We start from the raw sequence: 12,587 nt of genomic DNA on the forward strand, positions 1-12,587 counted from the left end.
GAGCAAACAGGGAAACCAGAATGACCTGCCTAATGGGCCAATCACACTGCGGGTTATTTAATATTTAATATTTAATTCCTCGACAATGCTTACTCGTGCAGATATACACACGTTTCTATTCGAGGTCCACTGTCTACTAAAACTTGTACCTCTGGGTGGAATCCAGCTGATATGAGGTACTACGATGATCCAAAATGTCCAATAGGTTCCTGCTCATTAGGAATACTAGGTTAGACTTATTAATGAATAGGAGCTGAGGTCTCCTACAGAGTATGACTTCAACTATCCAAGCACCTAAGAATTAGGTCCCGGACAGCAAATGACAGTGCAACAGAAGGGCCGTACGATCACTTGCTATGGAACCGTTATATGGTCCGTGTGCCTAGGAACTATGTTCAGTATATTAGAGATTAGAGTAGAAGAGAATGGTGACATGTTTGATTGGGGTCGAGACTAGGGTCTAGCTATCTCTATGCGTACGTAAGATCTAAAGGCCATTGTCTCCTCCCTCTTCTTCCTCACCCCCTTAAGAGAAAAAGGATAGGGCATCGATAACATCAGGATTATCGGTACAGAACCGGACAATTTCTTCTGCCTCACCTAGTACCTTCTGATCCTCCTCCTGGTGCTTTTCAATAGCCTCTAGCTTGGCGAGCTTCTCTGTTAGCTCTTGGTCTAGCCGTTTAACTTCGGCTACGCTCTCTTGAAGTGCATTATGGTCCATGCTCTCCAGCTCTCGTTCGGCGTCTATGAGCCTCTTCATAGGTGGATTGCTATGAGCCATGTTCTCCTCAAACCAAGGCTTTGCGCCACAGACATGACGGCGACAACTCTCGAAGACCCTGTCGCTAGGCGGATTCTTCTCGGACTTAGTCCCGGGCTGTTTTATATCCAAACCGCCCACGGATATAAGAGACCCTGCCAGGACGGTCACGAGTATCTCTGCCATGTTTATGTGCTCGATCTTCCACGCCTTGCATACAGGGATGATAGTCTCCTGAGGCTCTAAATTCGCGTACTTGAGGCACGAAACCAGAAGACCCCAGCAGTGCGTGGTGTTCCTTAGGGCCGAGATGAGGCGGTATTTCTGTATGTGTTTCTCGAAGTCGTCCGCGCTCCCTACCATGCAGACGCTCTGCTTAGACGGCTCGTTCTGGTCTACGCCGGCGATGTTGCGCTTGCGCAGCATAGAGACCAAATGGCGTACGGACCATGACTTGTTCGTCTCGCTGCTGCTCACGAATCTCGGCATCGACCACCAGTCCGGAATGCCTGAGACATCCGAATTGCTTCTGTACTCGACGCTAGAAGTTGGGCTATCTGGGGGCGACGAGAAGTCAAGTTTCTCATACTGCTTGTCAATATTAGCCGCAACTTGCATGGCGGCTAGTTCGTCAACGCATAGCTGGCTGTGACCGTATGTATCACAGTGTTTCTCATACGTCTCGATGGCGCGCGCGTACGTTTCGACGAGGTTAATCAACTCCTTATTCTCGTTGACAGACCAAGTGTGGCCGCGACGGTCGACGATCGAGAGGGTGACAATGTATGCGCCGGGTCCCTCCTTGTCGTACAAGAGCGTGCGGTTGTCCGAGTCTCTCTCCCAGAAGTCGTAGGCGACCATGCGCATTACTATCGAGCGTAGGACAGGTCTGGGAATTGTGTGCAGGAGAACGGTCATCTGTCTTCCCTTATCCTCCCTGAGCGCCGTGATCATATCATGCGCGTTAACCACGTCCTGGCTTTCGAGCTCCTCACCCATCTCCACGACTGTGGCGTACAGCTCAATATATGTGTCTCCCTGGTCGATTTGATTGACAAGCTTAGCTTGTAGGGCCGAGATTGTGGGTGTGGCTGCGGAGGGTCTCGGCGGAAATTTAATAGCATCCATAACTGCGCGCGAACGGGTAGGTACCTAGTGAAAACTTTGGCGGGTCACGCAATACGAGATGGTGGGCGTAGATGAATGTTTCGATTATCAAAAGTGAGAGTGAGGGTTGACCAAGGCTATTGTTAGAGGTTGGAGTAAGAATTGATGTGTGGATATTTATAATGATTAGGACCACGTCGCGAATTTTAGGCGTTGACATTACATAGGTTAACTAGGTACTTTATTTAAGTACATTTCCAATTACCAATCCTCACTTATGATAGGAAACTTGCGTTATTGTTAATCTCTACCTGTGGTCCTAATGAAGCCAAATTTTTGTACTAGCGTGCACTGTGGATGGGAGAGGGAGGCGCGTGGGAGCACAAGCCAGTAATAGCTTTTCAAAGTCCTACAGCAGCTACCCTGAAACAAGACCAGGAGGCTCCGGACAAATGATGCATCTAATAAAAGTGGTACATGTTGGGGATGCACCCAATCAAATTGCATCCCTGCTCTAGCGAGACCCCAGTTTTCGATCGAGCCTCAAAGCTTATATAGACGACAATGCCAGGTATTGGAGCGTGCAGCTTATATTAGGTACTTATATACGTAATGGAGTGGCCAATAATAGGTATGCCACCGCGTCCGTAGATTGCCTATATGGGCTTCGTACTTGTTGCTAGGTATTCCTTAACTGAATAAGTCCCACTCCTAGTAATTCACCAATCCCACCAATCCTCAGTCATCAGACGACTTTCCACTGGGTAGAGTGTCTTAGTAATGAAACAGCTAGTTCCTGCCGTTTCCTAGATGCACAAATAAGTATCTAAGGTACCAGGTAGCTACCTAGTTTAATCCCACAAAATCTCGCAACTTTACGAAATCATAAAACTTACAACTTCATCTACGCCGCTCCTCTACTATCTACCATCTAGTGTCCACAACCTGATCGACACCATGGCGTTAGACAAGAGTAAGGTTGCGGAGGGCCTAAAAGACATTCGAACCATTTACTTTGGGGACAAACCGTCGCAGGACTACATGCTACAAGTCCAATTTCCTGCGCCGTACTATCCCAAGAGCATCGTCGGTATCCCCGAGGGAGACCAAGTCGACTCGACGGGCTTGGACGCGCTTCTAATTGTGATTCGCCGCATCATTAGCCAATTATCCTCGGAATTTCGCGACGCGAAGGACGAAGCTGTGCGACGGTCGGAGCAAGCCAACCCGCTGCTCCGCCTCGCGATGGCTGACTTCGTCTCGACCGATAAGGATATCCTTCAAGCTGCTAGGTACTATGCTCTGAAAGCCTTCTACGGAGGCTCGCTGAAAGACAACGACTTGTCTTTCCAGGCACTCGCGGAGCATAAACTCATGCAGGAAACCTTCTGGCAGCGGGATGATTTACTCCTGTTCAATCCCGAAACTCCGTTCGAGGTGAAAGGGGTGTGGGAGCTCGGGAGAATGGAGAATATCCTGGAACTAGCCGAACACAGTCTTATCACGTTTAAGACTGGTAACCTCAGCGAGCAGATCGCGGAGCAGTTCGGGACTTTCGATGCCGACGACATAGCGTACATCAAGCAGGCCAAGCCGCCGGCTATCCTACGGGTTCAATACGACGTCAGCGCGGCCGACCCTAAGAAATTCCAGGACCTTCGAAAGATCGTCGTAGACATGGCGCACGCCGAGCGTAAGCCTTCCGGGATGTGGGGACTGACAGAGCCTGGCGCGGCCTTGATGACGTACCGTCTGATAGCCGAGGTCTGCCTGTCCAGCTCTCCCAAGGTCCAGGACACCATCAGGACGTATCAAGCGGAAGGAGAGGTAACTCCTATTCCCGACAGCTTCCCACATCACCAGACCGAGCCACTGGGCAAGGCGAACGCTCGCTATATGCTGTACTACTGCTATGGCGTGACAGATATTCCCGGCGAGCATTTGTACTCGGAGATGCCGCCTCCCTTCGATAGAGTGAAGGCAAATCTCTTGTATGGTATACTAGACGGTACTATTGCCGAGCCTCATTCGTAGTATGGATATCTAGATGGAAGGATGGGTGTAGATGCAAAACATGCTGTATTCAGTCTCTTACACAGCTGATGATACTTCAATTTAACTCACCTCCCTCGAATGTCTCTTCGACCTTCTAAACAAATAAGATGGTACCACTGCAATGCCGTTTCCGCTACAAATAAAATGAGTTATGTTGTATTCGTAAACTAATGTACAAATCGTGCGAATCCGAGTGGTGAATTATATCTCATCTTGACCAACTCAAATGGTAGAGTCGCCGTATTCATCCTCGCCTAAGCCAAAACCATCATCCCCCCCATGAGCCAAAAGAACATTGACGAGTTCGACAAAACCATATCTTCGGGCGTACACGATCGGCATCCAGTTATCCCCATCTCGGGCTCTCACATCTGCCCCAGCATTTATTAAGATTTCCGCAATCTTTACCCTATGCTCAATCTGTTGATCTGTGGAATTTGTGTCGTATTTAGTAATTCTTCCGAACTCCCACGGTTCACACAGCCTTGGAAGATAGTGCAATGGCGTCCCCAGCTCGTGCGTCTCCGCGTTTATATCCACTCGTGGGTCGGTGATGAGAAGTGATACAATCTCTGCTAGACCATAGCGACAACTGTAGTGCAATGGTGTGAATCCCTTGTTATCAACAATAGAGGGATCAGCTCCGTGGTCGAGCAGCGTCGAAACAGTAAGTGCCCGTCTCTGCCGCCACATGGTCTCTGTCTCGTAACTACAGTATCTCAGGTTCCCTGGATAGAAGGGTTTGTCAAACCGACTTGTAATAATGTGAAGAGCCGTGAAGCCGTATACATCAACCGCGTTGGCGTCAGCGCCATGGCCAATTAGTTGTTTAACTAGATGCGGATGGAGGTATTTTGAGGCAAAATGCAGTGCTTGGAGTCCTCCCCTATCCTATTCACCGTTAGTTCGAGAACACTATGGTTTTTGTAGGCTTCTTACTTGAGCGTCTACAGGCTCCCCAGCCTGCACAAGAAAGTCGATAACTTTGTCAATCTCAGGTACAGAATGGTCCCACGAGGCGCAAATGCACGAGAGTGGCGTTTTCAAACTCAACCACCCATTCCCGAAAAACCGGTTGTAGTAGCTGTTCGTGTACTCGAATTGGCGCTCCGCCTCGCTACTACGTCTAGGATCAGCTCCAGCGTCAAGAATCACCTGCAATAAAGATAGCATGTCCTCACGCTTCTTATTAGAGCAGCCAGGAATTCTATAGTAGAGTTGATTTACGGCGAAAGTCCAAATAGTAGCCTCGCAAAAGGGGCCCGGTTCATTTATTGCCGGATAATCGAGCAACTCAATTGCTACTAGCTTCATGCGTTTTGTTATAGGTAGATATTGGTCTGGTGGGCTAATAGTTCGAAATGTTAGGGCATTACGGAGACGCTCGAAACGGCCACCACGCGTAGCATCTGCATCTCGTAAGATCCTCAGCTTCTCTAGCTGAATGCTTGTAAAACTTTCGATTTCGGGTTGCTCTAGATACCGAAGGCAGGTCAAATACTGAGCCATGTAATACCGGCGAATGTCAGCCCTTGTCCAACTTGCAATCACTCGTTCCAAGACTTTAGATGGTATGTGGTCATTGTAAAAGATCCGTACTTCTGCGCTGCGATCTATGAATGCTGGGTAAGGATCTAAGTAGTATTGTGCTCCGTGGTCGAGAAGTAGCTCTGTAAAATAGAGCTTGTTTTGCTGTATACTTATTATAGGAGCAAGAGCCCATTCTAGTGGGCTAGGTCCCATATAAGCATCACTCACGTTGGCATCGGCATGATATTCCTCTAGTAATAGTTCGACGATATTAACCTGTTGATGGCCTATTGCAAGGTTAAGAGGTGTTTGAGGGCTAGGACTCTGACGAGTTCCGCACGGATTAGGGTCGGTAAAGACGTGGTTAACATCTGCTCCTAATTTAACAACGGTGCGAAGGAGAGTCTTATCCCCGTTACAACAAGCCCAGGAGAGAGCCGAGTTACGCGTTCGAGAGCTGGTCCTTAACAGCTCATATGTTGCTATGCGGTAGAGCTTATTACTGCCGGCTCGACTTAGGGCGAATTTGTCGTGATCGTCAGTGAACTGAAGGAGGTATATGGTCAACTCCTCCGGTATGTTCAAAAGCCAGGCTCCGGGATTCGTAGAGAAGGTAGGGATTGTGTTTTCCTCCATCGTAAGGGAATTGATCGTCCAGGATCAAAGGGCTCAGCAAAGGAAGACGCAACGCAGTAGGAGGTTGGATAGAGCGGTTCTGTCCGGTAAAAGTAGGTGGTTAATGTAAGGTGTATAGGGGTAGGAGATAGTTATATAACTACAAGTGAAGAACACGAGGGAAGAAGGTAAGATTTAAATATTACTACTTCGTTCATAGCGGGTACAAAGGCCAAGTTGTAAAAATTCTAGGTGTACCCAATTCGATGGATTGTAGTGATTCAGGTCTAGTCGGGAAATGACTACGTATACCTAGGGTATCCAACTAACGATGGTCTCTTCTGTGCTTCACGAATCACTAGCAAGTGACTGTTTCTGTAATCCATTGGGTAGCCAATTCTTGTATTTTCTACCAGTGACCTCGGCCATATACCTGTAATAAATCGTTGACATATCTGATAATTCTAGAAAACTACTACATTATGATTTAGGCATCTAGCACCTCTATGTTTCAAATATCAATTTGAACCGTATGGTTTGATTCATGTTTATTAAATGAGGATGAGTTACTAATTAGCATTTAACACAGGAGGAATCTTGATTTTGTGATTTCAGAGATCAATACTACTTATAATGCTCCTAAGTGAATGTTAGCCTGTGAATGTAAGGGTCGGGATGATAATGTAACGCCCAAGGGTTGATGTTACCCGATATCGGGTGGCTAAGCGGCATGAAGACGTTCAAGTACGAGATCCGATTGTGAGAATTTTGCCTCCGTTCCGTGGTGCGTACGGTTGACCAGACAAGGTACTGTGCCAAAATGAAAAAAATCCGTGAGCTTAGCTTAAAAGGGTAGTTAGCCACAGGTTAGCGCAATTAGCTCGAATTATTACGGTACTTCGCACTTTTATATGGGAAAAAAAGATTATCTTTTCTAAATACATATATTATAACGTTATATATAATATGCTTTAAAAACGTATGCTTATTTTAATCTTTTATTAAATATTATATTTACTTACACATTTAAATAACTTTACAATTTCAGCAATTACAACATTATAATTGGTATCATTTTATAGCCTTAATTAAAGCGAAAATAATTATCCAGGTTGCATGTTTATACAATGTATTGTTGTTAAGATATTTAAAGTCTTTTAAAAGGTATTAATCAAATAGCCTTATACAATACAACCTCCTGATTGGCCAGCCAGCCAGCCTCATACATACATACATACATATATTAGAGATCATTCAAAAAGACCTTGTTTTCAGCCTTTTTGCCTCGGAATGACTGTATGCGACCGTATAGTCTTTAATCAATGTATGCGACCAAGTAAAAGCAATATGTAAAGATAGATAGCCATTGCATTGTCATTTGAATTGAATTGAATTGAATATGAAGCTGTAACAAAGATGTGGTGTAAGGATAAGGATAAGGATAAGGATAAAGATAAGGATATTGCCAGACGGGCGGTGTAAGATTTAGCCAATAGAAGGGCGCGCATCTTAAAAAGAGTAGGAGGCCGCCCCGTACCTAAGTACCTATCAGCCCAGAGACCTGTACGTACACGTGATACCTTTTGAGACGACTGTTTTTAAAAGACTTTAAATATCTTAACAACAATATATCGTATAAGCATGCAATTTGGATAGATATTTTCGCTTTAATTGAGGTTATAAAATGATACCAATTATAATGTTGTAATTGCTGGAATTGTAAAGTTATTTGAATGTATAAATGTGGGTGGTAGTTAACAATTGAATTGACAATTGAATTTGATTGGCTAATCTTTTGCATTATATTGGTTAAATCAATATTTTTATGACAATAAGCCGTAATAAGGCTTAGAAGTACACATTTAATATTTTCTAAATTGTGGCAAGTGACCCCTTACCAACTTTAGTTTAGTGTGCGATTATTTTTTTTATTTTGGCACAGTACCTTGTCTGGTCAACCGTAGTGCGCTTGACACCACCGCGGCCCGAGAATCACCGTTAGATTACCGGAATCCCTGGGAAAAAAAACTAAGCGGCGGGGATTCCATATGCGGAGACCCTCAAGTCACGGACCAACGTTACGGCGATGCTAGAAGTCTACGGATCCGTACGAACGGTCTGGATTGTCGTGCTCGGGAGTGGATCTCGGGATATATTTTACCTCCCGAGCCCGAACCGACGTCCGATCATTGGCTGGAATGATTCTCTATCCGCTCACCTTCAAGTTCGCCATACAACTTACAAGTATAATCGGAGATTAACAAACAGCAAAGATTGAATAATAAAGCTCACGAAAAGCAATTAGGGTTAGATGTAGTTAAAATATTATCACCGTGGATCCCGGGAGATGTAGCTCTCGCGTCTAATCCTCCCCGCGGAAATTAATATCTCCGCATGTCGCCAAGTGAATAAGCACCGGTAGATAATGTCGACGGTGTCGGGTAGATGGTAAAAAGGAGCGAGAAGTTAAATACAACGACTTTCCTCCTAAATATTGAGACCTCTTGCTTTGGCTATTTAGAGGTGTGAGATATTACAATTCCATTATGAAAACAGAAATGAGTGATTGTATGACTTTATCAAGAAGTATATTCGAACGCGGAGACAATCCGAAGTCGCTGCCTTAGCTAATACAAATGTTTATACAGCATCTTGCTTATCCGCCTTTTGTAGACGAACTGCAGTCAGCCGATTTTAGGAGCAGCGAGCTGAGTAGCGAGTGTTAATAAACCCCTGCCCGCGTAAATCGAATCTGATATGGTAACGGTAGAGCTATTCACGATAATGCGCTCGGCAAGCTTTACCGTTGCAATTCTTGGCAGCTTGGCAGCTTGGCATCCAAGGTATCTCTTGAGGAATGCCGCAGCAGCTTTTATCTATCGTCATCTCGTAAAGCTGGTACTGATACCTTATCTCTTGAAGGATAGCCAAGACGCATCTGACAATTCATTTACGTATTCTTGGTATTTATATTGATAACACATCAGCTGCTCCGCAACCAGGGTAACGGTTCTACGTAACAACCGTAACAGGCAAGCGGTCAGATTTGCGTTAGCTGGGCTATCGATCTTATCTTCTGCGGCGAGACGGGTGACGTGCATTAATATAGATCCCGGCGCCGATTGGACGGTCGCAAGTCGGTAAGTGACAGGAAGGGCAGCTATAATGTCGGGCAGCGCGAGCGGGTTAAGAATACTACCTGACCTTTGGTAGCTTACTGCGCTCGCTTCTAATCAGAGTCCCCTCCGCCAAGAGGCCGTAGTCTGTCCTGGACGATAGCACTAGGCGATATAGCTACGAGCTTACCACACCTAACCCTATACGTACTGCTTTCGGTACTTGAGCTGATAGGGCAGAGAATTCGATTGCGGTAATGATTGTCAGGTGCGCAAGGCAGGGATTCATCCAGCTTCTCCTTATAGATGGTCTACTATCACTCTGGAGTGGTAACCTACTCTTCCGAGCAAGGCTCTCTTGGAGTCGAGACCGCCCATCTTCAAGCCTTCCGTGAACGTCAGAGCTGAATATGCGAACTACCGCGACCTACATTACGAAGCGGACTTCGACTAACTGCTGTCAGATGCTAAGGGGTGGTGATTAATTAGTCAACCGGAAGCCACGTAACGAACCAACCATTTGGTATCGCGGAAATCTCTGCGCAGGAAAAACGCAGTAGATACGTGATGGCGCAGATTAGGCAGGTAACAGAGTTCTCGGCGGCTTCGCGCGAGACCGAGGCGGAGTGTGGTGAGAGCTCACCTGTCTGGCTTGGTATAAGATGTCCATGGGAGCTTTCTCGATACTCCTATACCAACCAGGTATCTTATTAGATCTTTCTTTCGCAATAACCCTAGTCTCCATTCTTCGGTATAATGTTGTTCAAGTCCGTCACCGCTGCTGCCCTGCTGGCTTACACAGCTGCTGCCCGTTATGTTCTCCCGCGAGCAGACGGAAACTCTACGAGGCTTTGCGGTACCCCCGAGCCTACCGAAGCCCAAATCGCTGCTTCCCAGGTTATGCTTGCAAAGGAGCGGGAAATGCGTGCCAAGGGCGAATCCCGGGCCCTCAGATCGTTCAGCGTGAACACCTACTTCCACGTCGTAGCGGCGTCTACGTCGCTCGACGATGGTTACCTTACCGTGAGTAGTAGAATATCGTGCCAGCCGCTTCGCGTGCTAAATCGTATATAGCAACAAATGATTGACGACCAGCTTGACGTTATGAACGCGGACTACGGTGTACATGGCATTACGTTCAACCTGGTTAGCACGGACTGGACCATAAATCGAAGCTGGGCTGGGGATGGGAACGAAATTGCGATGAAGAGGGCGCTTCGCAAAGGCACCTACTCTGACCTCAATATTTATTTCCTTGGCGATCTCGGCGGTGGATTGCTTGGGTAAGCCCCTGATCACTCCTTACAAATTTATACGAGAGAAGCTATTAACATTCTTGCTAGGTACTGCTATTTCCCAGACAACGTTGCTGATGGATCGACGGATTTTTACCTCGACGGCTGCACCGTACTAGCGAATTCCGTCCCTGGGGGTAACGCTGCCCCCTACAACCTCGGGGGTACGGTTGTCCACGAGGTAGGACACTGGATGAATCTCTTCCATACCTTTCAAGGAGGCTGCAACGGCGGAGATTCGGTAGACGACACTCCTGCCCAAGCTTCTGCAACGAGTGGATGCCCAAGCAGCCGTGATTCCTGCCCCGGCGGTGGTGTTGACCCCATTCACAACTACTTAGACTATTCTGACGAGTAAGTTTACCTGCCAGCTTTTAGCTACACTGCTGACTTTTGAATGCAGTATCTGCTACGAAGAATTTACCCCCGGGCAAGAGGATCGCATGTATAGCGCGTGGTCTACTTACCGTTCTTAAAGGATATGTGTTAATATTCGTCGAAAGACTTGGGGGAAGTCTTTGCCGCACAGTCTATTGATGAGATGGTGAGGATGTGTGATGTGCTAGTAATTATGACAGGGATGACTAATCTGATAGTTTTGACATGACCAGGGTCACATGACTGATGCTATGTGGGTCCACATAAGGTTCTCACATGTACCTAGGTACTCAATCCCTCACCTTAGCAGCTTAGATCTTCCCTCAGAATATCTTCCCTCAGAATACTATGTCACCTTAGGTACCAGTCAGTATGTTAATAAAGCCAGAGATCATTTTCAATTCGGCTCTAGTAATCCAATGTTCAACTTGTACCTACTAGGGAATTAATTTATCTATAATCTTGTCCAGGATATCTCATAATATCCCATTACTACCTAGGTACCTACCAAACAGAAATAGACCCCCGAGTCCAATGGTCTTTCTGGAGTCTGGACGTCAAGGTAAGCTATAAGCGGCTCAACTAAGCACTGTACTATTATGTTTTAGCTTCCCCACGTTCTGATCTTTGGTACTGTGCAGATCTTACACCAATGATCCGGATGGATGAAAGGTGGTGCTACCACACTCAGCTGTGTCTGCAAGACCATCAAGGTATACGATCCACCACACTGCACCTCTTCTGAGCGTAACTTGAAAAGTATAATCACTTCGAGTCTCAACGGCCGAGGACCAGGATTCATAAAGTGATTGACTTCATTCATCTAGGTTAGCAATGATGCTAGAACCATTCCTACGTCTAAAGGGAACTATGAAACATCGGGACTAGAGCAAAGGGCGTGAAGTTACATATACCTATCTCCTAATGACACTATGCAATTTTTACTTGAACAGTTTTATGTATTAATTAACGATCTTCTAATACCAACAGTCCCTGCCAACTCCGATTCGCCGTATTCGCTGATTGCTCGATCTCTCATCGGACTCAGGGTTGGGTATTCCCATTTGACGCCATCGGCCGAAACGAGATTCTTAACAAATTCAACCTCAATAAAACTCCATGTATCCATGTTCCTCCTAAACTAGCGATTTAACAAGTCCAGCACTCCCCAACTGAATCATAACCAACACCCCAATCTGTAGGGTATCTGCAGTACAGCGACTGACCGTGGCATACGAGCTCACCAGCCATCATGAGGCAGTGCGGAGGCGCTGCTGGCGTCTTGAACGGCTTACATGCCGATTTGGTCTGACTCGCATTCGAGGTAGACGTAACGGACGAAGGTTGAGCCACGGAATCAGTATCGTTGGCTATCATATTCGACCCGAAAGCTTGTATGTATGTCTCTGCTAATCCTTCGTAGTGCTTCATAGGTCGCGCATCGACAAACCTCGAGATGGCTAAAATAGCCAATAGTCGCAGGTAGGTCGTGGCTTGCATGGCTAGGGCTTCTGCTGTCCTAGGTGATGTTGCAGAAGAAATTGGATGGTTGGATAATTCCTTCGCAGTTTATAATTCAAATTCGACTTCGACCTGGTGACAAACGCCATTGGACTTCATGACGGTTGTCAATTTCGTCGCCAGATTTATATATTGCAGTCGAGATCTGAGTAACCAGTGTCGCTGACGTCGTGAGCCCTCCTTTACGTTTCGGCTAAATGTCGCGAG

General features: G+C 46.4%; 5 protein-coding genes across 5 annotated transcripts; 2 read left to right on the top strand and 3 right to left on the bottom strand.

Annotated features, from left to right (window-relative positions):
• Positions 1-526: 526 nt before the first annotated feature.
• F4817DRAFT_365612 (uncharacterized protein) lies at positions 527-1,987 on the bottom strand (the record flags this gene model as incomplete). Its single annotated transcript, XM_049306889.1, has 1 exon — positions 527-1,987. The coding sequence occupies exon 1, from the start codon at positions 1,889-1,891 to the stop codon at positions 527-529; it is 1,365 nt and encodes a 454-aa protein (XP_049158486.1). The 5' UTR covers positions 1,892-1,987.
• A 449-nt stretch (positions 1,988-2,436) lies between these two features.
• F4817DRAFT_339314 (uncharacterized protein) lies at positions 2,437-4,000 on the top strand. Its single transcript, XM_049303524.1, has one exon. It carries the CDS (start codon positions 2,828-2,830, stop codon positions 3,902-3,904), a length of 1,077 nt encoding a protein of 358 aa, XP_049158487.1. The 5' UTR covers positions 2,437-2,827; the 3' UTR covers positions 3,905-4,000.
• A 147-nt stretch (positions 4,001-4,147) lies between these two features.
• On the bottom strand, positions 4,148-6,091 carry F4817DRAFT_316472 (ankyrin; the record flags this gene model as incomplete). The annotated part of the gene is made up of 2 exons (XM_049300684.1): positions 4,148-4,816; positions 4,865-6,091. The coding sequence occupies 2 exons, from the start codon at positions 6,089-6,091 to the stop codon at positions 4,148-4,150; spliced, it is 1,896 nt and encodes a 631-aa protein (XP_049158488.1).
• Positions 6,092-9,886: 3,795 nt separating this feature from the next.
• On the top strand, positions 9,887-11,331 carry F4817DRAFT_339319 (Metalloprotease). The gene is made up of 4 exons (XM_049303525.1): positions 9,887-10,209; positions 10,261-10,469; positions 10,530-10,835; positions 10,885-11,331. The coding sequence occupies exons 1-4, from the start codon at positions 9,943-9,945 to the stop codon at positions 10,955-10,957; spliced, it is 855 nt and encodes a 284-aa protein (XP_049158489.1). The 5' UTR covers positions 9,887-9,942; the 3' UTR covers positions 10,958-11,331.
• F4817DRAFT_339320 (uncharacterized protein) lies at positions 11,332-12,341 on the bottom strand. Its single transcript, XM_049303526.1, has 3 exons — positions 11,850-12,341; positions 11,501-11,572; positions 11,332-11,421 (listed from the first exon to the last, which is right to left on the bottom strand). The coding sequence occupies exon 1, from the start codon at positions 12,288-12,290 to the stop codon at positions 12,009-12,011; it is 282 nt and encodes a 93-aa protein (XP_049158490.1). The 5' UTR covers positions 12,291-12,341; the 3' UTR covers positions 11,332-11,421; positions 11,501-11,572; positions 11,850-12,008.
• Positions 12,342-12,587: the final 246 nt, after the last annotated feature.

Source organism: Daldinia loculata, assembly GCF_022478755.1.
Source record: "Daldinia loculata strain CBS 113971 unplaced genomic scaffold F4817scaffold_28, whole genome shotgun sequence".
NCBI lineage: Eukaryota > Fungi > Ascomycota > Sordariomycetes > Xylariales > Hypoxylaceae > Daldinia > Daldinia loculata.